The 18,735-nt window shown below is 35.5% G+C and overlaps 1 protein-coding gene across 2 annotated transcripts in view; it reads right to left on the bottom strand.

Moving 5' to 3' along the window:
• The window catches only part of fstl5 (follistatin-like 5), a 150,656-nt gene that overhangs the window by 119,229 nt on the left and 12,692 nt on the right, over positions 1 to 18,735 (bottom strand). Inside the window, exons 2-3 of one of the 2 annotated variants that reach the window (XM_016232277.1) lie at positions 12,553 to 12,688; positions 8,160 to 8,193 (exon numbers count right to left, since the gene is read on the bottom strand). In XM_016232277.1, coding sequence (XP_016087763.1) covers positions 8,160 to 8,193; positions 12,553 to 12,688 — 170 coding nt within the window. The remainder of the gene's footprint in view (positions 1 to 8,159; positions 8,194 to 12,552; positions 12,689 to 18,735) is intronic. The other variant, XM_016232278.1, reaches the window with a different exon arrangement.

Here is an 18,735-nt window from a genome sequence, read left to right as displayed (position 1 = left end):
CAATTCTACACTCAAAAATGAATGGGGAGTAATTGCTTTTAGCCAGTCAATAAACTGCTAAAAATGCTCCAAGTAAAGCATTTACATTTTTTTTGTGAACAAATTTTGTACAAGAACTCAGGAGCTTTTAAGTGATTTACTTTAGAGAATAAAATATTTAAATTAAAAAATGTTGTCTCTTACGTCATAATGCAGGTATATTCCAGCCATTAAACGGGAAGCTTTTTCATGTAAAAATGAAGAATTCAATAATGTTTCCTTGTAGAAGCCTTTAATCACATTTACCCAATGCAAGCAATATTCTGTACCTCAAAGAGAATATGCTTCTCAAAGGAACAAATGCTGAATTTTAATTTCTTTTTCATCCTTTTAACTCTGAGATTGAGTCAAACATTGTAAATGTTTCTACAGTATGTGTATGTGAAAGTATGGACAGCGCAGGAATGTTTTCCTTATATCCAATAAGAGACTTTATATTATACTCACCTTTATATTTTGTACATTATTAAATAAATATATAAAAATGTTAAATAAATATATTTACGTACATGATTTATGTATAATTTACACAAATTATTATACAAAATATGAATTATATAACCAAATATATAAAATAAATAAATAGCTTAGTTTCAGTAATTTGTCTTCTTTTATAGCAAGCTATAGCAAGATTTCATAGTACAGTATAAAACTCTTTCACCTCACATCACACCTTCCATATTAATATCTAGATCCATCAGTGAGCAAACGAACGACCATTAGATGGCAATATTGTTTATCTCCAATCAGTCTCAGAAGATCTGCTATGAAAAAAATCTGTTCTACTAAGCATTAGCAGATCTAATGACTGTTTAAATGCAAATTAAGTGCAATCGACTTTTGCCAGAACTTTAAGAAATTACAATCTGACTATAAGCTGAAAGGCACCCTACAGCTAATGACTAGCCAAATGTGGATGCAGTTATAAACTGGTTCCCATAAAGCAGTAGCTACAATGTTCAATAGGAAGCAGCACAGTGGCAAAGTCATTGGTTACACGATCAATTGAAGCTCAGGAGGTAGAATCCTTAAGATCTGTACAGTGAGGGGAGTTAAACCCCATTAAAATGCAGCTGTCATTAAGTACCACTGAGTTACACTATTTATGAGGCAGCACCACGCTTCAGTAATTGTACACCCTGCAGAAACCTCCCTCTGCTAATTCATATAGCATTAAGCCATTTCTGTGCCATTGAGCAATTCAACTATCACCATATGCATCATCTCTACTTGTGGTTGTCTTTCAGGGCATTTGGGGCCACAAAGGAGTTCTAGGGGGTCTATGGGATTGAAAAACAGTGTAAACAAATCTAAAAAGATAAAACTAATTAAACTAATAAACAAACAAACAAATACATTAGATTAAAGAACAAATACATTTAATCAAATAAAAAAATGACCATTTTACCCAATATTTAGGATGCTTTGCCATCCTGTTTTGTTTTTAGCAGAGCAACATGCTAATACCAAATTCTATTGAAATCAATAGTCTCTTGTGTGCTTTGTGTGTTATCAGATTTGCTGCCTATGTAGAGTGTTCCAAATGAGTCACTTGGTGCTCCATTGCAGTTAAATGTTGCCTTAGAAACTGTCAATGTAGGCAGCAGGCAGTTCACTAGGTTCTGGAGTCCACGTGGCTCCTTAAACAACTCCCAAAACAACCACTTAACAGCAAAAAGGGGTACAAACAAAGTGAGTAAAGGACTGACAAAGTGAAAGGCATAGCAAGAGATACAATAACATTGACAGGCATCTGTTACTACAAGAGAAGAACAACTAAAAAGTTTGATTTCTGCATTTTCAGCCGCCACAACATACCACTCTCCTCATTAGGCTTAAAGCTAAAGAGACAAATATCACCCATCCTGTTTATTCATATAGTCTGTCATTCATCTCGTGATCTATTTTTATAGTATGCCACCACTGCAGTTTACTTTACTGAGCTGGCAACATTCAGTCCTGGCCAGATGCACCAGAACTGCAACAATAGAGAAATTAGATTTAAAGGTGCTGTATGTAGGATTGACACCGAGTGATTTAACTAGATATTGCAGTCCAAATTCAAAATATTGGAGAAGGTTTTTTTCACCCGGCCCCTCCTCCTCAGACTTGACACACATGCAGGTTGCCAGATTGACGACACCAACAGGAACTAGTGCACTTGACGATTAATAAAATGAAATGCACTGTTTTCCTCCAACTGGCAACCTGGGGTCCCAAAATACAGTTGGGTAAACTGGCAGTGGGTGGGTTTCACAAACCAAAACAGAGACCGAAATTCCAGCCCGGAGCGCACATTTTCAAAGTAGAATAACTGACTGTAGCATTGTTTTTCAGATAAACAAGTATGTTAACTTAGCATGTTTCTTAAATATCTGCAAACATATTATGGCATTTTTATGCTTTAGTAGAGTCAAAAACTTACAGCACCTTTAAAAAAAATAAAATAAATAAAAGGGGTTGGCGCTTGCTAAACCTCACAGTGGTTTCTGAGGAGAAAATGGAAGACAAAAAAAACAAAAAACAATTTCCACTTTGTCTGAAATAGTCTTATTTATACTTTCCAGGGCCATTACTTGTGTTTTTAGCTGAATTTTTGCATTTAATGCTAAATAAGCATTAAATAACTTAGTAGCATTATGGTAATAGATTGTAGACGGGCTATACGAACTGCTAACGTGGGTTGAAAAACAGTGTAAACAAATCTAAAAAGATAAAACTAATTAAACTAATAAACAAACAAACAAATACATTAGATTAAAGAACAAATACATTTAATCAAATAAAAAAATGACCATTTTACCCAATATTTAGGATGCTTTGCCATCCTGTTTTGTTTTTAGCAGAGCAACATGCTAATACCAAATTCTATTGAAATCAATAGTCTCTTGTGTGCTTTGTGTGTTATCAGATTTGCTGCCTATGTAGAGTGTTCCAAATGAGTCACTTGGTGCTCCATTGCAGTTAAATGTTGCCTTAGAAACTGTCAATGTAGGCAGCAGGCAGTTCACTAGGTTCTGGAGTCCACGTGGCTCCTTAAACAACTCCCAAAACAACCACTTAACAGCAAAAAGGGGTACAAACAAAGTGAGTAAAGGACTGACAAAGTGAAAGGCATAGCAAGAGATACAATAACATTGACAGGCATCTGTTACTACAAGAGAAGAACAACTAAAAAGTTTGATTTCTGCATTTTCAGCCGCCACAACATACCACTCTCCTCATTAGGCTTAAAGCTAAAGAGACAAATATCACCCATCCTGTTTATTCATATAGTCTGTCATTCATCTCGTGATCTATTTTTATAGTATGCCACCACTGCAGTTTACTTTACTGAGCTGGCAACATTCAGTCCTGGCCAGATGCACCAGAACTGCAACAATAGAGAAATTAGATTTAAAGGTGCTGTATGTAGGATTGACACCGAGTGATTTAACTAGATATTGCAGTCCAAATTCAAAATATTGGAGAAGGTTTTTTTCACCCGGCCCCTCCTCCTCAGACTTGACACACATGCAGGTTGCCAGATTGACGACACCAACAGGAACTAGTGCACTTGACGATTAATAAAATGAAATGCACTGTTTTCCTCCAACTGGCAACCTGGGGTCCCAAAATACAGTTGGGTAAACTGGCAGTGGGTGGGTTTCACAAACCAAAACAGAGACCGAAATTCCAGCCCGGAGCGCACATTTTCAAAGTAGAATAACTGACTGTAGCATTGTTTTTCAGATAAACAAGTATGTTAACTTAGCATGTTTCTTAAATATCTGCAAACATATTATGGCATTTTTATGCTTTAGTAGAGTCAAAAACTTACAGCACCTTTAAAAAAAATAAAATAAATAAAAGGGGTTGGCGCTTGCTAAACCTCACAGTGGTTTCTGAGGAGAAAATGGAAGACAAAAAAAACAAAAAACAATTTCCACTTTGTCTGAAATAGTCTTATTTATACTTTCCAGGGCCATTACTTGTGTTTTTAGCTGAATTTTTGCATTTAATGCTAAATAAGCATTAAATAACTTATTAGCATTATGGTAATAGATTGTAGACGGGCTATACGAACTGCTAACGTGGGGCTTTTAAAAACACTCTCAGCATGTGAAAAGAGGTGTCGGGTTGTTCTCTCAGTGTCGCCGAGACAACATCTGTTAAGAGCAACAACGGAAGCGTTCATCTCCCTTATGAGTCTTTTTAGATTCATTACCTTCCATGTGCAAATCCTGTTGTTGATATTAGACACCCTCCTGCTTCATTGGCTTTTCTGCTTATGAATATTCATGAAACTCAATATTAACTTTTCCTACTGGGTTGAGAGCCTATTCTGGAATTAAATTAAAGGTCTTAATGGTCAAAGACCAATTTGAGAAGTAGTAGTGCTCAGACTTTTACCACACTGTGCTATAATGGAGATTACCTACTGCAAAATATAATTTGAACTAATTTCTATTTTCTTAAAAGAAGCAAAAAGTGAGGTTACAGTGTGGAGCTTACAATGGAAGAGAATGGGATACAATTTTGGTAAAAAGCTTATAATTTAAAGTACTTACAGCAACTTTGATTAAAACATGCATTATACAGTATGAGCTGTAAAACTGTTTAAATAATTTTTACAGTTTTAGTGTTTTTCATTGCGTTGTAATGGCAATAAAGTTACTTGTAACAAAACAAGCATGCAATGTTTTCAGAATACACTCAAATTGTTTACATCTTTTGTCTATACTATTGAATCAGTTAAGTTAATTGGCTTATTGTAACCAAGATTTTTGACATTTGTGTTAATCAACAGTGTAGCATTAGTTCTGGCATGCCACGTTGGTGTCAAAATTACATCAGCTGACTCTCAGCTGATCCATGCCTACCTATAATACAATGTCTATCATGGCATTCCTATGTAAATTCAGTATTATTCATCAGTTTTATCGCTTTTTTTTAGAGCAAATTACCCTCCTCCATCCCCAGCTCCTCCTTTCATGACAGTCAGGACTTGGCTTTCTGATTTTCCTCATCTTCCCAAATCAGACTATTATCTTGAACAATGTTGTTATACTAAAATGTCATTATGAACATTAATGATATCTACTGTACTACATTTGGTTCTGTTCTGCTGCTCTCCCTGCTCATTCATGACAGGCTGCATGGATGGGCAGGGAGTTTTTGCCCAAAACAGAACATACCGCCAATCCAAGCTGCAAGCTAAGTGTCAATCATCTTTGACAATAGTGGTCCTGACAGAAATGCTGTTGATTGAGCTTAACTTGTACTGAGCTTAGAATATTCCTGCATCTTCCATCAAGCATCCAATTACATAATACCTTTCTCTCTTCTTTAGGCATACTAAACAATACAGCATTTAGCAAAATCTGCATAAATAGAATTCAATTACATTTAGTGATCGCACATGCACAAGTACACATGGGATGTTCAGTAGATAGTCGAAAATTAAATCTGTTGAGAAAAAATTACTGCAGCCAGGCATTAAGTCTAGCACCACTTTCTATTCTCACTAGACACAATGCAATGTTCCCTTTCAAAAAGTGAAAAGGAATCCCAAAGACTCTAAAGAGATTTCAGGATTAACATACAATTTAGAGCTAAAGCCTTTAGCATTTCAAAATGTTTCATCAACTGCAGGCCAAAGAGGCATCCCTGTGTGCACATTATTAAATTGAATCGTAATGACAAAGTTGAGACAATATAAAGAAAGTTAGAATCGGGGGAATGGGCCTGCTTTTGCGCATGCTAAGAGCTCAATGTGCACACCCCGTCATGTTCGTATTAAAAAAAAAAAAAACTCTGGAAAGCTTTTGACTTTGAAAGCTTTTGTGTGAGAAGTATAGAACTTGCCTGCATTCTATGAGAGCTGGGCATGAGAAATAGTGTAGAGTGGCTGGTGGTCTGAATACATTACCTCCAATTTTCATACTATTACACAAAAAGCTATTCTTCAACCCAAAAAGATGTGATTTCACCCTCAGTAGTAAGATATTTTGTGTTCAGCTGCACAGTGGAACTGTGGATATGCCAGCCACTTCATTTAAGATTCCAATTACAGGGCATTCTGCTATGCGCTTGTGCATGCTGTCTTAGTTTTTCTCTTTTCCAAATTTTGACAGCCAATTTCAGCTGGCTTCTTATTCTTTCCAGCTGTATTTCATGTGCTGTAGTCTGCACTTTGAATTTACAAAGCAGGCAACATTTGCCATGTCATAAATTAAGCTGAAAGCAGTTTGTCTTGAATGTACTGAATGTATTCACCACAAAGGCTTAATGCACTTCAAAAGGTAAAATAATTATTAAATAGATGAGCTTCATCAAAAGAAATGAATCAGCTTCATCAAATGCCTTTCAGGCAGCCGCAGGAGGAATCTTCCAAAACCTCCATTAAGGTAATATACCTAAGTCAGAATTTAATCCACTTAAACATGGAGTAATTAGACTGAATAATTAAAATGATTAATAAATAATTGAAACAGCCCTTCAAAAAATAATTTCCAGACAGAATCTTAAGTAGAGTGCGGAACAAGGTGCCCAAGCATTTCCACACTGCTTTTCTTAATTGGGTATTTTGTGCATTTTGTTAGGATTATGAGAATCCCTTTTTGTTTGGATTATGAAGATTTTTAATGTGTCCAAAATGTACGTACACTGAAAAAAATTAATTGGTGCAGCATTTACAATTTTACTAAAAAAATTCTAGTAGATTCAGAAACTGCTGGTAAAGTTTACATATAATTTAAACGTGGCAAGTAACACAATGAATTAAATGTGAAATTTGGAAGTCAAAAGACTGATGTTTTCTCGTAAAACATACTTCAATAATCTTTGTTGAAATTACAATTTCGAAAAATCCTTTTCTTACAGTGTACAAAGCATAAAAAGTCACTGTGAATTCTTGTTTGCAAACTATTTTACTTAAATTATTTGAAAAATAGGGGGTGGGGCTTGATTTTTCTCCATCTAAACTTATTGGATGAACAATGTAAGTTTGTTAAAACATTGACTAATTATCTATTAGGCTGTTGGACATCATTATCCAACAGTGGCCTAATGTTGTTTTAGAGGAAGAGAGACTTGATTCAAAATTATGAAGAACATTTTTAATAACAAGCAGAGATTAACGCTCACAATAATATCAAAAACATGCATTAGATCAGTTTTATTTCATGTTGACTTTAAAAGGCAAAGAAGACAAAAACAGAGAGCATGACTGAACAGTTGTAGAAAAGTGAGATCCTGTCTTTTATCACAATGCCAGCTCAGCTTTGACCTTCTGCAGTAATACAGTCTGCTTCTCTATTAAAGTCTGATTATATTACCTGTAGCCAAAGGAGCTGCTAACACCTTTTTACCTTTGAGCTGACCTTAGATAAAAAATTTATGGTGGGATTTCACCTCACATGGAGTCTGAGGAGTGAGATGTATTTTTCACATCTCAGCGCTCTCAGTAGGTTCTTGGCATCATCTGGCTAACTCTTGTACCATCTTAATTACAGATGACTGCTGGGCAATAGCCAACATGTGATTTACACCTTAAACCACAGACGGTTTGCTGGCATGATAATTAATGTGGCTATATATGGCCCGCTTGAGTACCCAATATTGCTCCACAAAAATAAACATGCATTCAATACAAATACTGTCACCATGCACCATTTTTTTTTGTTCAAGGGCACCAGTGGCAGTCACTTGGCACCCTAGGCGAGAAAAACATTATTTCATTAAATAAGTAATATTATAATATTTTTATATAAGGAACAGTCTAATGGTCCATTTTTTGTTTAGAATGAATTACAATCTCTAGTTCAAAATACGCACAAAATCGCAGTACTTCCTCATTCTTGCATAAATCCAGACATATAAAAGCCAGTGTAAAAAAGAGAAACCCCATATGTGTTCATTATGCCTCATACATTCTGAGTTCATCAATTCATCAAATACCTAATGTTATCAATTTAAAAAATCCTCTAAAGAAAGTACTTTAAATACCACAACACTAGCATGGAATATGTCCTACACACTACTGTAACAAGTCCGGATAAGACCCTGATTGAACCTTTTTGTTAATTAATATTTGTGTGTGTAAAAGGAAATGAGAGAGAAGAATGGTTTGTACATACCTTTGATCCGTAAGCTCTCTGAGATCCCATCCTGCTGGAACAAAAACAGAGAAAAAAACAATACTTACAATACATTCACAGTAAAGTATGTCAATAGGGTCCAGGCCACAGACGTCCACATACTGGATATTGGATGGCTCACACACCCCAAATACATCTGATTGCTGTTTTACTTCTAGAGAAAATCACATTGTAATTTTAAACAACTACTGCTCCTTTCTTTCTTTAAAAGTATGATATACATAATTCCTATGCCATTTTGCCATAGCAACGTCTAAATATTCTTTCAAAATGTTGAAATATTTGTCAGTATGAGTTAAATGATTCATTCATTCAGACCAGGCAGAGTACGGCAGTCTCTCAACGAGTCTATTTCTAAAAGTTAAAGGATGCCGTATTCCACCATTAAAGAGACGAACGGGAAATGTTAATGTTAGCTGTCATTTAGCTTCTAAGGATGAAATACAACAGTGTCATAGGATGAAAAATAAAACAAAAAGAATAACAAATTTCTAAGCCAGAAGCTCAAAAGTAATAGCCGACCCAAAAATGAAAACTTGGTCAGTGTTTACTCATGACATTTTTGAACACGAGATGAGAATTTCCAGGTTGCTCTTTTCCATACAATTAAAGTTGATGTGTACATAAAGTGTTATACGCTGCCACTAAGTGATGCCACTCTTTGTTTTCCAAAGACTTTCAAGCCATTTGTCCAATCTGTCTAAAATGAAAACAAACTTGCTGCAAGCCCCTCCCCTTCCTATGCCAGCCTCAGAGACAGTTTCACCACAGCCCCTTTACAATGTATTACTTTTAGCTTGTGTCACACTGTATTGGAATGGTGCCTGTGTCACCAACATTTATCTCCACATTTTTCTCCTTTTCTTACCAGACCTTGCAGGTCTTATTAAAAAACCTAAGTATACAGAGGTTATTTTTTCATTCAGCATACCAAGGAAGGAGTATAATTGCCCTGCACTGTTATTCATTCAAGTTATCTTAAACTCACATTCCTGTAAAAGCTGAGAGAGCATTCAATTCAGAGTAACAGCTCATTCATTCCGTTCTGAAGACTTTTGAGGCTCGGTGAATAGATTATCTTCCTGGAATCAATTGTACATCAATTACACAACTGAACTACAGAAATGAAATTATGGCTATAACAAGATCCTTCAAGACCCCGCCCCCTTGCTTTATCTTACAAGTGCGCCATCTGTCACTCAAGCATCTAGTTTTTTGACTGGTCTAAATGTGGGGCGGAGCAAAATTTGGGCCATAATCTGAGTGGAGGTAGAGGAAGGGTGGGGCTATGGTGAATTAAACCTTTGGCTTTGACAGGATATTGGCTTTTGCAGAGCAGGACAAAGCTTCATACTATAAGCTGAATTACTCATGATGATTGAAGCAGGCCGAGTTGAGGGAAAGCTAATGGGGTCACTGCTTATCTCTGTGCCCGTGCCAGAAAAACAGGCTCAAGCCCAACACACAGTCCCAACACACAGAAAAACAGTCCTCACCCAACACACCTCCCTCATTTGAAATGCAGGCTTGCTACATCTGTTGCCAGTCATCTTTATGAATTCACATTGCTGGAAAACTCTGGAATGACCACATGCATTGACTCAATATGACCCTTGATATAAGATTCATATATAATATGACCACTAAGCATAATCATAATTATAAGAAATATAATTGCTTCTGGCCTGTGCCATCAAATGCATTCTTATCTGAGACTGGAGGTTGTTTGTGCTTTGCACTTAATGGATTTTTCACCCATTGTGGTCTGATAAGGAAGTTATTGCAGGCAATTCGGTAACTACATGTTCCCACAGTGTGAATTTCAACTATTTAGGCCTTCTGATGTATGTGACAGCATTAGCATTTAATACAGAGGGAAAAGAGCGAAGGGCATCTTCATTCACAATTTCCAGCTTTATTAAATTAATGTCTACATGAGAGGGTTGTGAGCATTAGCAAACAACTAATACTTGAGCGAAGTGGGATGTTCAAGGTTACCTTCAGAGAATTAATGACAGAGTCATAAGGTTTACTGTGCACTTCAACCACATTTGTAACCACAACGGTAGTAGTGATTTGCTACTTGTATTACTGGGTCACATTAAGACTGAGCTCCACTATTTTTAGAGTTGCCTATGTTTAATGTTTAAAAATAAAAATAAAATATTATAATAATAAAAATATTATAATATTACAAATAGGAACTATTTCTAAACCTATTTTTTTTTTCATATGCCAAAACAGATTACATTAATAATAATAATAATAATAATAATAATAATTGACTCATCTTTTCCCATTGCTAATGTGAAAAGTTTGCCAATCATTTCTTAAAGACACAGTAAATAAACCAGACCTAAATGGCACTGCACATAAGACTTTAAAATTGAACTTGCCGACATGATGCTATTAACACTCTAGTATCAGTCACACACAAGAAATAAAAAAATCACACGAACCCCATCATTTATAAAACACTGCGTATCTGCCTATGCCATCTGTCAAATTCTAATTATCTAATAATTAACACCAAACCGCATGCATAAGCGGAATATTTTGATAGCATGACAATACTAACTGTCTGAAATGATAACAGTTCAGACATTTCAAAAAGCCAACGTGTGCTTTTCCTCTCAGGCTGTTTTCACATTTGGTTGAATTGCTTGGTTCTTTACACATTGTTTCTGTGGGTCTGGACGATGGCATAATTGCATCACCTCCAACAGTAATTCCCTAATGGCAGCCGTTTACTGTAGCTAGGTAACAACGCATGAGGAGAATATGCCAGTTTCAACATTTTATTGAAGTGCTTGTCCTTTTGGATATACCAGCAAAAAAACGAAACAATACAAAACAAAACAGCACTGTTTGTGAGCTGCAGATGTATTGCAAGAGATGCAAAGAATGCAAGATGCTCTCCAAAGACAATTTCATTGAAGGCAAGCAGTTATGAGAAATGCATTATAGTGCAAGGCAAAATTGTAAATATGACGTCATCAGTACTGACTCATTTACTCAAGTTAGATGACCTTTTCAAGCATATTCTATCATGTTAAATGTAAAACAGACTTGCACCAAAGGTTTAGTATGAAAACACTGCAAGAGTGTGTTTTTTTAACACATTTTTTCAAAACCTGATCTCGTGAGGGAAAACGTACCTGTGGGAACTTTTTCGCAAGACGCAAAATATATACCACTGTGACATATTCGATGTGAAATGTCCACTGGATGGCACTAAAAGTGTGGTCGTTTTTTTCCCCCGGAACAGATGAACGTACATATGGTATGTTTTATGTGACGTTGGTTTTGTACGTGTCACCACAGTTCTGATTTGAAATGTCTGTTGAGTGGCGCTATAACTAATGCTTCGGGACGTTTTAAAATAAAGCGCCATCTGCACTACACCTAAACCTACATAATAGTATTAACAAAAGTGAATGTGATGTAAAAACACAATCGCAAGCATGACGTTTTAGCTTGTTTTTGAGTAATGTTTGAGTAATGCATAACGTGTGAGTAATGTTTTTGACGATATTCGTACTCAAGGATTCCGCATCCTAAGTCCATTTCCGTGCCGGCTGTGCTACCGTGCAAGCTTGTCATCCGGAAAGCGAAACATATGGAGCTGTAATCATAACTGTGTACGAAAACAATTACAAGTGCTCGATGTTGTACCCCCTCTAGTGTTCATTTTTGTTGGAAACTGCAGTGATATGTACTTATTGGTACGTATTTCACGTCTTGTAAAAAAGTTCCCACAGGTACGTTTTCGTCATGAGATCAGGTAGAAAAAATAGACGTGTCTTAAAGGGATGATTTTTGTGACCCCTGCTCAGCTGTTTATTCGGATATAAAAGGAAAGTGTTCCCATGGGTTCCTGTTTTGTCAGTCAGTGCCCTCCCTCCCTCCCAGAGTTTAATTGACCTGTTACATAATATGAACGTTTGCTCTTGGAGATGATGAAGGAAAAAGAGGAGAGAGAAGCAGTGGAGCTTGTTAGAGCTGCATTACGCCTCAATTGCTGTTATCTGACTGTGTGTGTCCACAAAGCTCACTGCAACGGCCAGTCAATAAACATTCAATTACACAACCACGCTGAGCTGTTTCATCATGATGTCAGCGCAGCAGGAGTTTTCGCCTGCAGTTCGAAATGTCCAAAGTGAAAGATCCAACACTTTTCAATATAAATATTATTACGCATCTCTGATATTCGGCGCAGGAGTGGAGGAAGAGTAATGAATTGTTCTGTGACAATAATCAAACCAGAAGTGCTCAATGCGATGCGGATTTCCAAAGTAATTAGCATCGTAACCGGCCACACAGAAGTCTCCTCTTGTAAAGCGATGGCTAATGAAATCGGAAAGATCGATACCTTGTGACGGAATCTGACGAGAGGTCGATACGCCATCGGGGTAAATCCTTCTTTGCTGGGACGTGCCTCTGCAATCAGAGCTGCCCCCCAGAGCAGGACAGCTGCCCACCATCTTTTGGAGCCTCTCATTACCCACCTGTAATAAAATAAAAGACGTGAATACACAAATAAACAACACCCCATGTAGGTTAAGTCAAGTGGAGCATTTAAAGCCTTTTGAAACAAACAATGCATCACAGCTCAGCTAATTAGAGCAGACAAAGGAGGATGCCGATCTACTGTGGGTTTAAACTAATGCTTTCAATAAGAAGCCCACACTCATGGCAAGATTAAATCTACTTTGAATCAATTAAGGAATAATGAGCACCATGAGGAAATAAAGATAAAGCTAAGAAAAAGGATCAATATATTACCGTGCTGACGGTGAACGCATCAGATTGCAGTTCTTTTTAAGTCAGGCATTCATATCAAGGTAACATTTAGATTCAGTACTGATATGAGACTTTTTCCTCCCCTTTATAAGTGGTTTTCAAACTGGGGTTTGGAGAGCAATAGTGTGTCCGTGGAGAAAAAGAGTGTTTAAAAAAACAAACAAACAATCCTACAAATAAGTTAATAATATATACGATTAAACTAACAAACTAATTAAATAAATAAATAAACTGGTAAAGTTAATAAATAATAATAATCATAAAAAATCAATAAGTCAATAAATTACAAACTTGATTTAAAAAACAATTACAAATAAAAAATGGATTAATATAAATAAATAAAAATATATCAAAATAAACAAAAATAAATTAATACAATTTTAACTAAATTAAATTGATCAATAAAATTGAATAAAAAAAATAAAAAAAATAGATTTAAAGAAATAAACAATTTAATTATTACTAAAATTTTAAAATATTAACAAAATTCATAAATACAATTGATTAAAGCAAACACATGATAAAAAACTTATTAAAATATATAAATTAAAATCTAATAAAATATTTTATTACAATAATATTACAGTATTATAGTGATTAGAAAAAAAATCTAATAATTTAAGATAAAATTTAGTATGACAAATCCATCTCAAAATAATGACTTTTGCAATATTGACAGTTACTAAACCAAAAGTGACTGATATTTAACTGCTAACATCTTGTTAGAGATGCTATTAAGCAGAATTTGGATTTGCCTCATATTTTATGAAGTTTGCATAATTGATTCCGTTATATTAGGATTATTGCTGTCAAGCTGCTTTGAAACAATATGTATTTTATAAAGCGCTATATACATAAAGGTGACTTGAAAGGTGATTTGGATTCACAAAACACAAAAGTGCCACTTCTTTGGAGCATGGAGTCCCATGAGTGGTTCTGTCAGAGAAAGCAATGAAGCGACAAACACAATTTATAAACATAAAATATATACATGTACGCTGAGGGCCCCTTCATCACAGGCCCCAGGATAACTGCTGTGTTAGAGTGGATGTCCTGCAGGAGTTCAGGACTTTGGAATGGAAACAATATAGAATGACATGGCATTGGATTTCAGAACAAAGCAAGAAGAGATTCCTTTCATTGAGCTGGTAAAAGACCATCCATATTTCACATTATCGGTTTGAAGTCAGGCGCATGACTGGCCCAAGAAATGAGCAAGCACTCTTGATGCAAACCTGTGCTGCCCATCTGTGCTTTTATTTCAATCTTTGCCTGCATGACTGTCATATTTCATGCTGTCTGTACGCCAAAAAGAGAGAGAGTGCATGAAGAAGGAAGATTGAAAGCTGTGCAACCACCTATAGAGACAGTCATCATAACTTTATCAGGTGGCCATAAATCGTCTACACCACATCTACGCCAAGTGTCTTAGCATTGACTTTCAAATGAGGGATGTCTATCACTCACAATGTTCACAATAGATCATCATGTGACAGTCTCCCAGCAGGCAGAGCGATACGAGTGTCTTCTATTACATCCAAACTGTAGTGTACTTGCCCACAGTCATAGCAGTAGTGATTGTTTACTGATCAGTGCTGCCATGTATTCAGAGCATGATCTTCTGAACCATTCTCTATTTCCGTCTCTCGGTACACCCCCATGCTCTGGCAGACTAGAGTAATAATGCTGTGTTGGCAACACTGGCATCGCAGACATTTGTAGTCTTTGCAGTTACGATTTATGCCGCCTTCTACAATAAAGTGTACTAAATTATTGGTTAAAAAATAAAATAATAAAACTAGAATAATAATTTGTAGTGTTTGTAGACTTCAAAAATGGCACTGTTTAATGAAAATTAAATAAAATTAATTAAATGAAAAATAAAATAAAATAAATCAAAGCTAGAGAAATAATGATGTGTTGGCAATGGTGGCATTGCATACATGTGTAGTCTTTGTAGTTAGAATTTATGGAAATGAAAGAGTCAACCAATTGCATTTTTACAAAACTAAAGGTGTAAAATAAAATAAAATAAAATAAACGAGTTATAATACTGTTGACAACACTGGCATTGCAGACATTTCTAGTCTTTGTAGTTACAATTTATGCTGCCCTCTGCAATAAACTGTACTTAATTCTTGGTCATCCAAAACATATTGACTATACCAGATTATCAAGCTCGCCAAAGTTTCCAAAGTGGCTCAACAACTACAAAATGTACTTACTTACTTAATTTATTTATTTTACAGAAAGCAATAGTGAAAACAAAATAAAATAACATTTCTTGGCCAGAAAATCCCACACAGATTTCAATCACATTTCCATCAGGGGAATGTGGAAAGACACAAACATCAACTCTTGTAACATAAAAAATCCTCTTCCTCTGTAAAGAAGGCATTAGACAAAATCTCCACTTCCTTAGGGGGCTAAAACATCTGGCCTACATCTTGACCAACACCATCACTGTCACCTCCAGCAGGAAGGTCCTTCTGCAGGTGGTGACCACATATGTCCTGTTGTCTATTCAACATTTATATGCGTCCAATCGCCTGACAATGAAGCACATCTACACCAAGCCGTGCACATTTAGGAAAGCGGGCAGCAGTATTTGCACCTATCTATTTGTTCCTCTCCTGTGTGGGAAAAAGCTCTGACTAATTGAACTGTGAATTGTGACTAAAACATGCAGGGTTGCAAAACATGCCTAAATATTTGGATTACACACTGTATGACACAAAAAGATAGTGTAGACACAAGTTCAAGAAATACAGAACAGACCTATTTCATTGTTCGCTTAAATCTGTGCAGCCGTCCCAAAGGTCTGGTTACTGAGTTTCATGGCTGGCAGCTACAACAATAACACAACATTCTATTACCACTTACTGTTCATACAGCTGTTTGCTTTAGGGAAGAAGAAAAAAAAAACCCTTTATGTGTTGGTATTATTTGTGCAAATATGTATTCATTCGAAATGGTCTTTTCAAAATCAAACTAAACTGACCAGCCTGGGTAGATTTTTTAACATTCATCATGAAACAAGGCATACACAAAGGGTCAGATAGAAAAACTTTGTTTGTTTACTTTCTCTGGCTGTTTTTATTCTCTATGTTATGCTCATATCTATGCTATTTTTGGACCTAATTATGATCTGTGATTTAAGAGAAAGCTGAACCTCTGTCACCTGTTTTTTTTTTTCTTTTCATTATTGAATTGGCATCCTTTTACTTGCTTTTCAGCAAATCAGTTAGCTGACGAGTATCATTCTATCTAATTAATATTCATGAGTCAGTCACCTTATTAATATTCATAATGATTCCTACACCCCTGGAAGCTGCTATATTATGTTCTCAGCAAATTGTAACAGTGAAACACTGCACTTTCTTTGTACGGGAGCACAACCTAGATCTTTCAGCAATCTTGCTCCCTCCCGTGTCTCATCCTGAGGATTTGAGATGCAACTGTTTACGCCATGTCGAGAGAAGTGACAGTGACTGTTAAAGTCTGGAAATGGTCCACTAACGAAACCCTGTGAAATCTCGCCTATATTTTGCAGTCTGTCAGACCATTGGGCTGTGGGCAGTGACAGATGTTGGCCATTTGTGTCAATGTGACTTTTCTGTCATTGTGTAAACTCTCAGAAGATCTTCTAATTATATACTGGACTGTATAAAGAGGCCTGTGTTGAAAAAAAAGACTGACAGAATTTGCCTGCAATATTGTTAAACCTCATGAGTGTCCTAAAGGTCACGTAAAATATCTCTCTCCAGCTTTGTTTCAATATCATTAAACTTCTGTCAGTGTTTAAATGTCACCTCACAAAATGAAACCCTGCAAACCCTCATCTATCACTAAGCATTTCTGGTTTATATTTTATATAACTGCTGATTCAGTTCAAGGGAAACATTCATCTGTGCAACACAAAAGAAGATATTTTGAAATTCAGAGTGGTCTAAACATATTGAACCTCATTGATGTTCCTTGTATGGTCAAAAACACATCTTCATAATATCTTCTTTTGTGTTCCACAGAAAAAGCGTAAATGATAGAAGAATTTTCATCTCTTTAAGCTTTAAAAATTGGAGCGTGGCACACTTTAAGACAAAATCCATGAAAAGTCATGCAGCATTATGAAATACTCTTTATATTTTGATTCTAAGCCCTATTTTGGGTAAGACTTTAGACTTTGAATGATTTGTATTGCTTGAAGTAAAAAATGACCAGGGATCTTTCACTTCAGCCCTCAGATTCAAATGTGTTTATGAACATCTTGTAATACTCATAAAACCACTCCAATAGAGCATTTTCATCATAGAAGTTGTAAAGCAGAGCTGAAACCTGTTGGTGCATAGGATCCTCACTCTCATGCCCAAGGACTGTTTACACATACTGCCAAAAATGCATTAATCTATACAAACTATATATATTTATAAAGCTATCAAGTCTTCAACTTCACTATTTCATCACTGTTTTACAACAGAAATCTTTCAGTGACAGTAATATATTAATTTGTGCCACAAATCAAATAAAAAATGTCAATTCAAAGCAAGAGTCTGATGAAAATGTTTAATTTGACATTTTTAATTAAATTAATTAACATTTTAAAATATATAAAAATACAAAACAGCTATTTTACATTGTAAAATGTAAAATAAATAAATAAATAAATGCAGCCTTGGTGAGCATAAGAGACATTAAAAACTCTTAAAGAGTCTGACCCCAGAGGAGAAATCTATGGAAATCAGGATGTTTCTATTTATACAGTCTAACAGGAAAGAGCCAAGAAACACATTCAGTGATTTATGTTCTTCAAGCAGCCTCAAGTGTTTTTACAAGAAAAATTTATTTAATTTTCTAGAAGTCCGAATGGAAAAGTACTGTAAAAGTGCCCTTCATAAAAACATCAGAAACACAAGCAATAACGCAAATGACAAGCAGATGCCCAATTTCAAATGCTAATACACTCCTAACCAGAGAACACAACAACAACACCAAACACATTCACTCTCTGTCCGGAAGTGAATAAAGAAACCACTAGTAAATTTAACACAATTAACATTTTGAATTAATTTGTCAGTTCCACTGTATTTGCTGGAGAAAGAAAATGCTAAAACAAGTGCCTTTAGTATTGTATAGAAAGCTACAAATGATCTATTTTGTGCCACATGATCGGGATCCACAAAGAAAATGAAGTTGCTTGATACACTTGTATTTTGACCAGACAAATAGTCATAAATTGTCACAGCTTTCTATGTTAAGTTAACACTGTTCATAGCTTACAGTATGTTGCATTCAGTTTCTCCTGTTAAGTTCAATCTTAATGGAAACTTGCAAAACAAGGGATGCCAATAAACAAAGCAGCAACACTTGTCTCTCTTTCTATGTCTAAATCATGCATCAGCCTTTGCATTGTTTTTATTTATTTTTTAATGTAATTATTTTTGTATTTATTTTTTCAAGAATAGTTAAATCTGTGTGCGTAGAACATTTAAGGCTTGTTTATGTTTTTAAGTTGCAATGAAAATTCCTTAATAAAAGTATGTCGTTCTGTATTTTTAATATTCCATCTGTTCATTCTGTTTCTGTGCAACATCTCTTGCAGCTACAATAATCAATATAACAATCCTCAGTAGGAGTCATGAAGTGTAAATTGAAATGGCTTAAGGCTTTTTTTCAGTTTATTTCAAGACACTAACAAAGAGATCATACTGTATCCATACCACTGTGTTAAATATTTCACATGGGATGGTCACAT

The sequence above is a fragment of the Sinocyclocheilus grahami genome, unplaced genomic scaffold (genome assembly GCF_001515645.1).
Source record: "Sinocyclocheilus grahami isolate Dianchi unplaced genomic scaffold, SAMN03320097.WGS_v1.1 scaffold409.1, whole genome shotgun sequence".
In the NCBI taxonomy this organism is placed as follows: Eukaryota; Metazoa; Chordata; class Actinopteri; order Cypriniformes; family Cyprinidae; genus Sinocyclocheilus; species Sinocyclocheilus grahami.
The sequence above is the reverse complement of the archived record's forward strand: the minus strand, read 5'-3'. Positions and strand labels throughout refer to the sequence as shown.